Raw genomic sequence first — 14,798 nt, 5'->3', positions numbered from 1 at the left:
TAAGCATTTCTCGTTGATATATATATATATATAATAGATCGTTGGTTTTCCCGTTGTAATGGATTTACACTAGTCATTTTGTGGACCTTTATTATAGCTTGCTGTTCGATGTGCGCCAAGGCTCCTTGCTGAAGACCGAAATTTGATCTATAATGGCTTTCTTTTACAAATTGTGACTTGGATTGAGAGTTGTCTAATTGGCATTCATGCGGTAGTCATACCACATCTTCTTATATATACTAAATATACAGCAAGAATATCTCTCATGAATTTAAAGTCAAATGGTACTTCAAATTTAAAAAAAAAAAGGAAGATGTTGTACATACTTGAAAGTCATTAGATACATTGGACAATTTTATTAAAAAGTAGATGTTTTTGTACGCTTAATAGTTATATGATACTTTAAATTTAAGGAGGATGACTATGTTTTAGATACTTGAATGGCTAAGTGTAACCATAAAACACGTGTACAACGACTTTCTTTTTAAAGAAACTTATTTTTCATCACAATCTTCAGAAATATACTGCTTTTGAATTGTTGTCTTCCGTACTCAAATTTACCAACAGATTCTTCGTATGCAGTGACCTTAACCATGATACCTTAGAAATTCGACCATCTCAGCGCAAGTGCGAAGGGGAAATGCAAAGGAAGAAAGAGTTAGTAATCGTAGAAGAAATTTAGTACTATCCGATAAGACAGAATTTAGAACAAGGACTTAACATTTGACCTTTACCTCATTTTCAAAGTAAGGACCCATGGACCTCTATTATAAATCCCCATGTCTATACGGCTTAACATACCGACAATTAAAGTAGTTAATTTAATTAATAAATTTTATTAAATATATTAAATATAGGATTAAGACTGGTATTATCCTTAAACTTTTAAAGGGGTTGGTAAAGGGTATACAAATATTGTTCTCACTGGTTTTTGTCTGCCGGTAGTATTGTATTCTAGAATGACAGCTTATGGTCAAACTAAATAAAAAAAAATCCATAGTTAGGTCTGTAATGACTTCTAATAAATAGAAAACACTAATAACACTATGAATTTAATTCGTTGATTATCTCGCTTTAAATAATATATGATTTTCTCTCAGTGGTTAATTGTATTGGTTCATAAAATTACATGCATAAGATTTAACGTCCCCATCAAAACTGATCATGATTATGTAGTTATACACCTGGAACAAACAAGTTGACGGTCTTCTTTCCCTTGGGGTTTACAATACAGAATACGAAGTATCATGAGAACCTGCAAGTTCATTAATCGGCTCTGAGTGTCCGTATTGTACAAAGAAGAGTTTGTAATCAGAGGTAAATAGACGCACCTTGTGAATCAATATTATGCAGATATCCAAACGGTTATTTAATTTATAATACGAATTTTTAATCAAAAGTGCTCTGGTGAATTTCTATAAATATCCATATATTAATAGTGGATGACACAAACAGGAAGTGATATGAACAAGCGTACAATGGCTTTATCAAAAAGTTCTGATTCATTTTCTTGTCCAGTCTGTTCAGAAACGTTAAAATCGCCAAAAATATTGCCATGCTTACATGTAAACAGTGCTATGAAGCTTTTTGTGAGAAATGCATTTCAATGCATAATAGGATGACACTTCTCATGACACACGATGTTGTTCCCATTGAAGACGTTGGGTGTAAAACAGGTTGGTTAGACCTTAGGGCAGTTTCAGAATACTGAAAATGGTCGAAGTGTTTTGTTTTCATCATAAAACTCCATGTTGCGGGTTATGTGCAGGCATCAATCATAGAAAATGCGATAATGTGAATTCAATCGAAAAAATTGTTCACAGCAGTGGAATTTATAAGACACTACTTGAAAAACTTAATGATATAAGGGAATCAACAACAACGCTTTTGCAGGCAAAACAACAGGAAAAGGCCAATATCAAAGTGATAGCAGAAAACACAGAAGAGAATGCTACAAATTTCATCCAAGGGATTAGATCTAAGTTAGATATTTGCTTCGAACCATTCAAGAAACGATTGACAGTGTTTCATGATGAACAAAATACCAGACTCAACATACGAATACGGTTATTAGAACAACTGATTCAAAGCATCGAACACTGGGCAAGAGTAACCGAAGTTGTTCAAACATCAGGAAGCATAACACAGCTTTTCTTACACGTGGAAACAGTTAAAAAACAAATCGAGAACAGCACCACAGAGCTAGAACAAATTTGCGGTAGTGATATCGACATTTACCTAAGTTTCAAGAAAAATGAGACACTTCAGAAGGTTGAGAGTGTTGATCAAATTGGATCTTTAAGTATTGAAGAAAGAGAGAAAGATACTAATCAGATGGGTGATCTATTCAAAATGTGTTCGAACTTTGAGATATGTATCCCGAGATTTGAAGGCATAAGAATTGAGTATATAAGAACAATGCACATGCCTGGGACAAATTTAATATGTGGCGTATGCATTGCTGATAAATACATTTTGCTGGGTGACACTTCTACTAACCCAAAAATACTTCATTTTGTTGACAAAACAACAGGGTTGACGATAAATAAAACAGTGATAACAGGAAATGAAAAACGGCTATATTTCGATAAAGACCTCAGTCGAATTTTTATATCCTGCTTTACTAAAGAACTATTTTCTGCTGATTTCAAAGACCCAATCCTTGCTCAGATAAATAGATTATCATTCAATACGGACTATGTCGGAGCTTTATGTAGATTCGATAAATATATCTATATAATAGTCGATGATTCAGTAAATAAATTCATTCCATCTGATCCGCCAATGGAAATGGCAAGAAGTTTTCCGACCAACACCAATTCCAGAGGACTGAATGGTATGACCATTTCCAAGGAGAAAATATTTTACACTACAGTTGATCAAGAAATAAAATGTTCCTCCCTTGATGGTCAACATATATTCACACACAAGAATGACAAGATAAGAGATCCAGTTAGTATTGCTATGTTGTCCGTCAATGTCCTCATAATTCTTGACAGGAACGGCGCTTTACATGCTTTATCTAACGATGGCAAAAAGCAAGCTACTCTGTTGAAAAAGTTCGAAAAAGTCGTTGATCCTTGGGACATGTGGGTTAGCACTGACGACAACACAGTGTATATAGCTGGAGGAGAGTATATTGATGTTTTTAAAATAAAATTTGACTAAAAGTGAATCTTTAAAACAATAATTCGAACTATTGTCAGAAAGTATCCAGTTTTCTGTCAAAGTGATCTGATAACAATATGAGTAATTATACGAGTCAAGTCTTTGAGATAAGATTTTCTACTCTAAAACTGTACAGTCTATGTGTACCTTTTGCAGGGGCGGTCCAGGTAAGGGCGTAATGGGCGTACGCCCCCCCCCCCTTTAAAAAAAAAAAAAAAAAAAAAAAAAAAATATCGTTATAATCTGCTAGTATTGTATTGAATGATGGCAATTTATCATATTCATTAATTAAACACATACTCTGATTTCTTTTTATATTTACCCAATTTGATGGGTGATCATCAACCGTAAAATTTCGTTTCTCGGAGTCCGGCGTGTTCGACTCTGCGATTAGTATCCATTGTTGTTGATGTGATAAAGAATTCGCAAAGATGTCGATGTCAAAAACAAAACGTCAAAAGACCTTAAAATCGTATCAAGGTGTCTGGGACACCTTTTTTAAACAACCAAAACGGTAAGTAAATCAGTATAATACATGAATTTAAAACCCGAACTTAATCAAAAATAGAGGGATTACTTCATAATTTGATGCTAAATTGTTGAAATTCAGGAGCTTCTGAGCTTCCCCATGGACCCTCAACCGTAATCACGCCTCTCGTTCATAAAATTCTGGCCTAGGTATTGAAATGTTAAGTTACTCCTTATACCCTTGAGTTTTGAATTTCTCGTTATTGGTCTACTGCTGTTAAGATCCATCCAATCATTTTAATATACCATAGACAATTAATGAAGAAAACTCGGCATAAAAAATGTCACACCCTGACTCTTTAACTATAAAATATACATGCTCCAAGTCAGGAACCGTTACATTAGTGCAATTCTCTATTATTTTATTTTTTTGAGCCAAAAAAGGTCCAAAAATTTTTTCGCATCGCTTCGCTCGGCGAATTATTTTATTCTACGCCCCCCCCCCTTTCAAATATCCTGGACACGCCCCTGTTTTGTAATTATTTGTACTCTGTAAAATAATTGAACTTTCGTGCAATTTATAAAATGCTTAACCTTGAAAAGCATTTATAAAATTATAAAAATACTAGTCACTGCTTCATTTCATATAGTTATTGCATGATATTCTTGTCATAATAACAGAAAAACGAAATGTTCTTGATTTTTACAAATTTACAACCCAAATTTTTCAAATATCTTGATTCGTAAGTTAAATGTATTATGAGGCAGAGATAGAGGATGACGTTGTTTTTTTTGTTGTTTTTTTTTGCTTAACATGTTGTTGTTTGTTTGCGTTCAGTCGTAAAAATGTCATGCATACTAAGAACTAGAAACAATTATAACATATCAAAAAGGTATGTTCTGCAATCGATTCACCCAGATAAAGGATATGAGTTTCAAATGCCGCTTGAATGTAGGTATGTTGGAAATGGATAGAAAGGTTGCCTTCCAACAAGCTTCCTACGGAACTGTCAAAGGGGTCTGACCGTGCAGTGACCGTGGCTGTCTCCTTTAGCGAGGCATTACATCTAGACAATAGAAGGTTTTTCACCATACAGAAGTTTTTCACTGACTCAAGAGAATTCTTTTGTTCATTTAATCTGATACATTAAGGCAATAGTAGTTATAAAATGGAGAATGTTTCAAAGAGACAGCAAACCAGACCAACAAACAGACACCAACCGAAGACAACCAATGAGTCTTTAACATAGCAAGAAAATTCCGCAACCGGAGGCGGCCTTTTGTAGTACCTAAACAACAATGTGTACTAGTGCAGTGAAAATGGATGTCAAATAAACTCCAAAACATAAATGAACTCAAACTTAAAATCATACAAGACTAACAAAGGAAAAAGGCTTCTGACTTGGGATAGGCACAACAATGTGGCTGGGTTAAACATGTTTACTGAGATTTCAACCCTCCCTCTATACCTCTAACCAATATAGTAAAACAAACACAAAGCAACACACACAGTAAAACTCAGTTTAAAATAATTCCGATTCCGATGTCAGAATATGTACCAAAAGAAACTTCTGTAAATTGAAAAATATTTTGATATGAGCGTCACTGATGAGCCTTCTCTATACGAAACGCGCGTCTGGCGTACTACAATATAATCCTGATACCTTTGATAACTATTCTTATTGCTATTTTGTAATTTTTTACTTAAATGCGGTTTTAATTTTTTCGACATTTAGAGACAATCCTGTTTGATTCATATAAAAATTATAACCCTGTCGCATTTTTCGCAATAATAAAACATTGTAATAATTTCTGCATTTACAGTAAGCAAAATGACTATGTTACTAATACATAACATAACTAATTAACAAAGGACAACTAGCAGTAAACTTTCAAAATATGGAGAACCGATTAAAGAAAATAAATCAAGGTATGATAATTATGTATGATGGTATCGCACTAACATTACACGAAAAAAGACCGGGTGTATAAACATGGAAAGTGCTTCATGCATTGTATGCACCATCCGCGTTACGTAGATCTGTGTCAGGCAACATGCATACATTCAAGCGGCGGAATGAACAAATATACAGCAATACGCACAGTAAATAGAACAGTAGTATACCGCTGTTCAATAGTAAAAAAAAATCCGGGTCAAAAACCAAAACTGAGTTTTAAACCGATTATAAAAATCTGGGAAATCGATCAAGAAAACACAAATCAAGGTGAAACTTTTGAGTGAACTTAAGAGAATATCATGAACTCCATGAGATCCAAGACCACGTGCGTTGAAAGGATTGGCGTCTCTTGCAATGCATGCATTGCTTGCCCTGCGAAGATCTGAATCAGGCATCATACCTTCAATTGAGCGGCGGAATAAACTAGCATACAGCAATAAACACTATAAAACTCTGTTTAAAAAAAGTATTGTGTTTATTTCATTGAAAACGTACATTTAAATTTGCAAAACAATTCTATATTTAAGTAAAAACAACACCAGTTAACATTGCAGCAAGGTCAGCGTAAGGACAGTATCCAATAGACGTATGTAAAAGTTTAAGTATTCAAATGTATAACAAGAATATTTTACATTCAATTTAGATTTAAAGTCATTAGATATTTAAAATTTCATATATAAAAGAGGAAAATGTTGTATATACTTGAAAGTAACTTGATATAAATTGAATTAAAAAAAAAGAAGGAATATGATACCTTAAATCAAAGAAGGATGAATATGTTTTAGATACTTATTAAACACTTGAACAAAATATTTTTCTGGAAAATCGGTAATTTTATCGAAATCTTTAGAAAAGAATTTGCTCTTGAATTATTGTCTTCCCGAATTCAAATTCACCAACAGGTTTTCCGAATGCAGTGTCCTTAACCATGCCACCTTAGAAATCTGAAGAACCTTTTGAATTTATACACATGGAAAAAAGTATTGCAACACCTTGATTTGTTAAAACTTGAAAAATCAGCCTCTTTTTTTGGATGAAATATCATAAAATATGTGTATAATATTATTGAAACATAGTTTATGATAACATTGGCATTGAAACGAACAAAAAATGTTTGAAAAAAAAAGATTTATATAACCACAATTTTAATAACAAAATGAAGTGTTTTTTGTACAAAAAAAATGCATTTTACAACTTTTACTGTAGTCGAACTTTACAATGTCAGACATTTCAAAATTAATTTTCAGATGACTGTTCACATCATGGTTGATCGTTATATGCCAAAGAATTAATACTTTGTGCGCAGCCTCCATTCAAACGGATAACCGCATCTTAACATCTTCTGATTCCTGCCATAAATCGTCTAATTTGTTGCTAAGGAAGCAGCAACCATTTATGATGAAGGGCATTGTTTATTTCATGATGTGTTTGAACTGGGGTGTCCTTTCGCGCACTTTCCGCCAAATAGTGGCCCATATAGGCTCGATATGGTTCAAAGTCGGGCTACGATCGGGCCAAGGAAGATGAACCAAATTCCATTTGAACATTGGATCTTCCTCCACGATGCTAATTTCCAACCTCTGCACTACATTAGATACGGAAAACTGTGTGTCTGTTCGTTAGCAAAGGTCTCCAAAATGGTCTTATCGCACGATAACCAGTAGCGATGAGTTGATCTCGAACAGGTCTTGTTAAAAGGCTCCTGTATGGCCACCACTCTTTTTTTTAGGATTGTCTTGTATGCAATGGGTTACCTTCTGACCAACATTATGCTTAATTTTCTCTAGCAAATGGTATAGGGGGTCTTCATTATCTCGGAAGGTCTTTAACAGCGTTTATTGCCTGATTTTTATTCTCAAAAAGACTTATAGTGGAATGGTGATGACCAACAATACGCGCAGTTGTTACAGCGACATCCCTGCTTCTCTTATGCTGATAATCTGCCATCTTGCTGCAGTTAAGAGTTGTCAGGGACTCATTACAAGGTGTCAATCACATAACTTTAAAAACTTGGTTATTTAAAGTGTTGAAAACGGATACATGTCCACTCGTACTTTCGGCAACTCGTACTCAGCCAACTCGTACTTTCGGCAACTCGTACTTCTACCAACTCGTACTTCTACTAAGTCGTACCCTATATTTTTTTAGCATTATAATACATGTTTTCTACGTTTATATCCGTAGATATGAATATTTTAACTCCCTGAAGCAGAGACATATATACACATATGTGTATATATGTCTCTGCCTGAAGTATCCCAATGCATCCTGAGGTAGATCCATATAGAATATGAAAAGGATATTTTTTAGTGAACATTGCGTTGAACATGTCTTAGTTTTTTCGTGTAAGTAGTAAATAATTATCTCTTCTTCCTGTTGTACTAGCTGATTATACAACTCTTTATAAATGCCTATAAGAATTAAAATGTATTGGTTTAATTTTTTATAATTATGATAGATAATTTTATTTCATAATTCAATTTACTTACAATTCTATGCAAAGGCACTTGACATCACGTATATTTAAACATTATTGATAATTTTTTAACCTATAAGAAATCACAAGTAATATGTGACACTTTAATAAACAAATTATGTATTGCAGTTCGCGTGCCGGTGATTCATTGATCATTGTTTCACACCTGAAGCATGTCGATTACCAGTAAATCGGCCCTTATTCACACACGAAGTGTGCCATTAATTAACCGTTATCAAAACAACTTCATGTCTGATCTAATCTTTCTGCATGAACGTTTGCACAATATTTTAATATGTATATTTCATCACAATACTACTATCATTTATATACGTATTGACATCAATTATACAGTAGCACATTTGGCTTGTAAAAGTATAAAAGTTAAAACAAAAATTAAGCCAATATTAAGAAGAATTATGAGAGACGTATTAAAAAAAAACTACTAGTATCACTAATATTTACACACACATTGTAAGAGTTTTATCATAAAACATTTTTACAAAGCTTTGTTGTTATATTAATAATAGTAATATGGGTTTCTCAAAACTTGGTTTTTTCAACGTTTAAGCCATGCATTTTCTTTTCGGTGAGGATGGTGATTGTTTAAGTATAACTCAACGGTCTTTGATGTTCATAGTGCCGCACTTATACCGATTTTTTGTTTTCATTTACTTCTCTCTGTTTATTCGACTTTTAACAAATCCATTCTATTTTTGTAAGTATGTTATCCACTAATGACCACTGATTAGCATATTGTGTAGTCATAATTATTTTAATGTGCATATCAAATAAATTGCCGTCCAAACAATTTCAAACAATCGATTTTAAGGAATACTAATGATTTTAACGATTAGCATTACATAAGCTTATTTAAAACAATTATAATTGCATTTTATTAACATTGAAAGTTGTTTATTCATTTGTATTTTGCTATATAATGATATACGAAAGAAAGTTACAATAACTATGCATATAAACTAGATAAATAATATCAAATAAAACATGGTTACGAGTTGGTAAAAATAGGGTACGAGTTGGTTGAGTACGACTTGCCGAAAGTACGAGTTGTCGTGTACCCTTGAAAACAATGAGGGTAAAAACATCTGTTTTGCTGTTTACGGGTACAGTAGCTGCATGTGCAGATAAAAACTTATCGAGTCGATATTTATTGATTAAACTCAGGTGATACTTAAATAATGTTTAACTAGTTCTATTTTACCAAATTATATCACAAAAAAATAAAGAGTGTTTTTTTAATTTCAATTTCAATTTGGTGTTGCAATACTTTTTTCCATGTGTATATATATTGCAAGACTTACTTTTCATTCCAAAATGTACAAACGATCAACTAGGATTTACGATCCTGAAAATAACTAAAAAAAAAAGCATTCAATTCTTGTAATCACATTTATGTTATATGCAATTAAAATTTATATCAAGCTTTTCTTCTATTATTACTAGACTCTTGTGCTAAAAAGAATTCATCTTATTGGAAATCTTTGAACATGTTTGTGTGGGTTTAATCCAATTCATTGAATGGTTAAAACGTTATCTTAAATAGGTAAAAAGATTCAATATACCACTATACATTTAAATTGTTTAAATGTGTAATGGCTTGATCGATAAAATCAATAGTATATTGTGTATAATTTGAGTACGTATAAACAAATTGGAAGGGAGATAACTATAAAAACTTTAAAAGGAGTTTTCTGTTTGTCAGACATATTCAATACAAACATGAAGCGTGTTAAAACTCTTCCATTTATTGTAAGCTCACAACCAATAAAAGTTGAAATTCGTTGTTGTGGATGCAAATCCTTTATCAATTCAGATCAACTCCGACTTGGTGTACGGGAATATAAATCTAGTTCCTGGTTTCATTATGTTTGTTTCTGGACAAATTGTTACTATAGAAACCATTTGCGGGGTGTTGATGGAAATACACTTGCTGAACTAGTGGACGGTTTCATTGGTATTTCTCCGAGTGATAAAAGTAGACTTCTCACCGATGCCAGCTCGGCACCCTCCATTGGTCGACGAAAATCTGGATCTAAATTAGAAATTCCTTATGAGGGTTCAGAAGCGGATGGTGATTATGAACTTGATGACAACACTTTCGATTTGACGAATTTAGTGTGTTGCTCTGTAACCAAAGTGCAGACGAACCTGCACGTGAGCATCCGGAAGTACTTTATTCCTAGAGGACGCACATGCGCGAAACCAACGAAGTACGGAATCAGTCTAAACTGTGAACAATGGAATAAATTAGAATTACAGGTAGCTGATATCAATAGTGCCATTGCTACTACACAGAAAACATTGAAAGATAAAGAAAAGGAGAAAGATAAAAAAGATTGCAAAGATAAAAATAAATTACCGGGAAAAGAAGAATTTCCAGGTAATGATTTTGTTTGTCGTGCTTACTTCTAATTGTACTGAATATGCTCACCCTTACTGCCTATAAGTTTTTAATTTAACAAAAAGTAAAATAAAAAACCTCAAAAAATAAAATATAAAATGCGAAAAAAACAAACAAACATTACTCAAAATTCAATGGAAGAACCATTCCAGTTCTAGGCAACAGAAGATGAATCAGTGACGCTTGAACCAAAAAAGTTTAAACGACCAAATTAAGTACGAATTAAGAGACTATTGAGAACCCAAAATTCCAAAAGGTTTTGCCAAATACAGCTAAGTTTCATCTATACCTTAGTATTTCGAAAAAATCGTAGTTTTGGATACAGATAATATATTATAATTATTGTAACTAATGATAATTCATGTCAACATTGAAGTATTTGTTGTCTTTTTACAGTTTTCTATATATTTAGTGTTTGTTGTCTTTTTACAGTTTTCTATATATTTAGTGTTTGTTGTCTTTTTACAGTTTTTTTTATATATTTAGTGTTTGTTGTCTTTTTACAGTCTAAATATTTCAAAGTAACGTTCATGGTTTAAAGTATATTTTCTCTGATTATAAAAGTTTCTTTTTTCTTTTTTGTAGACTGGATATTGTTTTCACTGTCATGGAAACGTCGTGTTGGTGTCTTCGCCTCCGGAGAAGTTGTGGTCGTTGATATTCGCGAGTTTTCGGAAGAAAAAGCCTTTTCCGAGTCGGACCGAGGTATTAGACTTAAACCAGATCAATGGAAACAACTACAGGAAAATATAAACAATATAAACAAGTCATTACGCAAGTTGTCTTGATGGTAAAAAACTTCGACACTATTTAAACGTAATTGATTAATGACGACTGATGCTATCGTCATCTGAATGTAAAGTGTGGATTTTATGCTTGAATCGGGAACTTTGTTTGTTTAGAAAGCCCAGGACAGCTTTGAATCGAGATACGCTATTAGCACTGTAGCTAAATGTCTTTACCAATAGACCACACTAACCGTTGGACCATCGAACCGTAGGACAAAAAAATCGTCGGACTATCGTCGGACTATTTAACCGTCGGACTATCGAACCGTTGGACCATTGAACCGTCATACTATTGAAACGTCGGACTACCACTACGTCCCACCATTATACAATGTACTTAACATTTATGACAGTCACGATCACCGTTACTTCGAATTCCTGGTAGTGTGACCGGATTCTTATAAGACAATGTATAAAAAAGAAGATGTGGTATGATTGCCAATGAGACAACTATCAACAAAAGACCAAAATGACACAGACATTAACAACTATAGGTCACCGTACGGCCTTCAACAATGAGCAAAGCCCGTACCGCATAGTCAGCTATAATAGGCCCCGATAAGACAAATTGAATGTAAAACAATTCAAACGAGAAAACTAACGGCCTTATTTATGTAACAAAATGAACGAAAAACAAATATGTAACACATAAACAAACGACAACCACTGAATTACAGGCTAATGACTTTGGACAGGCACATACATAAATAATGTGGCGGGGTTAAACATGTAAGCGGGATCCCAACCCTCCCCTAACCTGGGACAGTGATATACTGAACAGTACAACATAAGAACGAACTATAAAAATCAGTTGAAAAAGGCTTAACTCACCAGAGTGACAAACATATGTCGTTTCAAGAATCGTCATGTGTTGCTAAATATGAAATAAAATGTTGAAACTCGAGTCTGTTTCCCTTTAGTCTGTAGAAATGATATTTCTTGTAGTTTCTTTTACAAAACCGGTTTTATTAGAGCATTAAAAAGGAACAAAGCCTAATTAAAAAAAGAAAAGAAAAACTACAATCAATCCTCATTTTCAAAACACAGAAATTCGGTGCACTGGAATGTATAGGGTTCTTTCTCAAATGAAGGGTGGTCGGTATGTCATTTCGGGAGTTGTGGGTTTGATATGTTACAAATCTACCGTGACAGTTAAAACGTATTACTCTGTAATCTTTGTCAAATGAAACAATTTACACAAAGGTTTTCGATATCACAAACTGGTAAACCTATTTACAAAATTTCATCATACTTTATTTATTGTCCATTTGAAAATCGATTTCTCTCTTCGAGATATACTCTCGCTTATTTTTCTTAACATCTTATTTTGGTGTCAATGGTGTCTCCTGGAACACGTCGTTCGAGGATTTCATCAAAACAGAACTCAGTTCAGTTTAAATCTTGGGGAAAGGTGTTTTACTGTGATTTTCAGAGTCTTCAATATCAGTTTCGCTTATCATGTCACCCGAAGTTTCATCAAGAAACGAAACATGTTCTCCATTTTCAATGTGATTATCTTTCAAGACAACAGAAGATATCTGAAACTGTCCGCACATCAATAATGCATTTAAAGCATTATAAATGAGGAAATGACCACGTCCTGCTCTTGCAATTGGCTTTCCGGTTAACATATGCGAAACAGCGTTAGATGCGTAGACAGTTTCCATGAGCTCAGCTAGTCCAGATCCGCTCATAATGTTACCAATCGATCACAGGAATCTCACCTCGAGGTGAAAAACTCCTACTCTGGGAACTATAGATTTCAAATCGATAATCGTGAGTGCATGCTTTCCAGTAACGCGGTTGGTCAAATGTAAACATTGTATAGGAACTATTTAAAAAAAATCAGTTGTTGGCATGACACGGGTTATGTTCTTCTCATATATTTTTATGATAGTATTGATAGTATGATACTTTACCCCTAGCGGGAGGGATTGTGCCTGATATTCATATGATGAAGACATAATCTTTCAATCAGTTCAATTGAAGTCTAGATCTGGAGCTGGCATGTCAGTTTACTGCTAGTAGTATTTATGTATTATTGTCATTTTGTTTATTTTCTTTTGTTACATCTTCTGACATCGGACTCGGACTTCTCTTGAACTGAATTTTAATGTGCGTATTGTTATGCGTTTAGTTTTCTACATTGGCTAGAGGTATAGGGGGAGGGTTGAGATCTAATAAACATGTTTAACCCCGCCGCAATTTTGCGCCTGTCCCAAGTCATGAGCCTCTGACCTTTGTTAGTCTTGTATGATTTTGAATTTTAGTTTCTTGTGTATTGTTCGGTGTTTAGTATGATGTCCTTTATCACTGAACTAGTATACATATTTTTAAGGGGCCAACTGAAGGACGCCTCCGGGTGTGGGAGTTTCTCGCTACATTGAAGACCCATTGGTGACCTTCGACTGTTGTCTGCTCTATGGTCGGGTTGTTGTCGATTTAACACATTCCCCATAAATTTCCTTTCTCAATTTTATTGGATCAGCTCTGTACTCAAACACTTCTTTGCATACGAACTTCATGATCGAAAAGATACATGAAAGGTTTCCGGGATCAATTTCAAATATAGGCAAAAATGCAATTGTCAATTAACCAGGGTATGCTCCATCGTGCGCTTAATTACACATTGCTGACCACCTACTTTTTTTTTCTTTGGCCAAAGAGTACTACAGAGAAGACTGAGGTTATCGGGTAACGAATCCGAATGATTTGTTGCAAGTGATTCGAATTTTAAACTAAGTTTTGCTGTTCGGTAAAAGTATTGATGAAGATAGATTTTCCCTATTTGTTTTATATCGACATTCGTCAAGCGAAACATCCAATCTCTGAACAATACTTTTTGTGGTTATAACCAGGTGTGAATCGTGCTATTATCCCCATGACCGTCAAGTATTCTGATATTATAGTCGACATTATCTGTCACGTGTTGAATACATCGCCCTTTAAGTTCTAGAGGTGAATTATTACCCTGGAGAGCAGAGTTCACGACTGTTTTTGAACTTCCTTAACAGATGACGAAAAGCCAAGTTGGTATAAGGTTTTGAAGAGGAATTTTGATCCAAAATGGCGATGCATTTGAACTCCTATACCTAGCTGCAAAGGGGCAATCAGAAATCTTGGTCTTGTCGCTTGCATGATAGACTGGCCAATGGCAGCCACTTTATGATCGAAATCTTTTTTCAGAAAATATTCCACCAAGTAACTGTTTGAGACTTTCAGGTAAGTATGCGATGTTTAAATTTCCTCACACGATGCTATTGTAGCTGGTGATGAATACACCGACCTTGAAAATTCCATTGATTTGATATCAGATTTGATAAGTTTTGCTGCTGTTTTGATAATTTCTCTTTTTTCTGTTTCAGGATCGGAAGTTTTTTACTCTAATAAAATTCTTGCAGAAGAGCAGATGCAGTTTTACGAAGAGTGACCGTATTTGGTTTTCCACAGACGTACGCGTCGGTAATAAAAGCTTCATCACCAAAATGTGTTTCGATCTTTGAGTTCATATGTACTGT

General features: G+C 34.0%; 1 protein-coding gene across 1 annotated transcript; it reads left to right on the top strand.

Annotated features, from left to right (window-relative positions):
* Positions 1-9,466: 9,466 nt before the first annotated feature.
* On the top strand, positions 9,467-12,182 carry LOC143054347 (uncharacterized). Its single transcript, XM_076227340.1, has 2 exons — positions 9,467-10,471; positions 11,078-12,182. Exons 1-2 carry the CDS (start codon positions 9,811-9,813, stop codon positions 11,278-11,280), a joined length of 864 nt encoding a protein of 287 aa, XP_076083455.1. The 5' UTR covers positions 9,467-9,810; the 3' UTR covers positions 11,281-12,182.
* The last annotated feature ends 2,616 nt before the right edge of the window (positions 12,183-14,798 follow it).

Source organism: Mytilus galloprovincialis, chromosome 12 (assembly GCF_965363235.1).
Source record: "Mytilus galloprovincialis chromosome 12, xbMytGall1.hap1.1, whole genome shotgun sequence".
Taxonomy (NCBI): Eukaryota; Metazoa; Mollusca; class Bivalvia; order Mytilida; family Mytilidae; genus Mytilus; species Mytilus galloprovincialis.
Note: the sequence above shows the minus strand (reverse complement) of the source record. Positions and strands in the feature narration are given on the sequence as shown.

What these genes read in the sequence shown, in the direction of transcription:
- LOC143054347 (XM_076227340.1), top strand. Translation starts at nt 9,811, where the DNA reads ATGAAGCGTGTTAAAACTCTTCCATTTATTGTAAGCTCACAACCAATA. An exon ending in GGGAAAAGAAGAATTTCCAG is followed by an intron (nt 10,472 to 11,077) that starts GTAATGATTTTG and finishes TCTTTTTTGTAG; the next exon opens with ACTGGATATTGTTTTCACTG.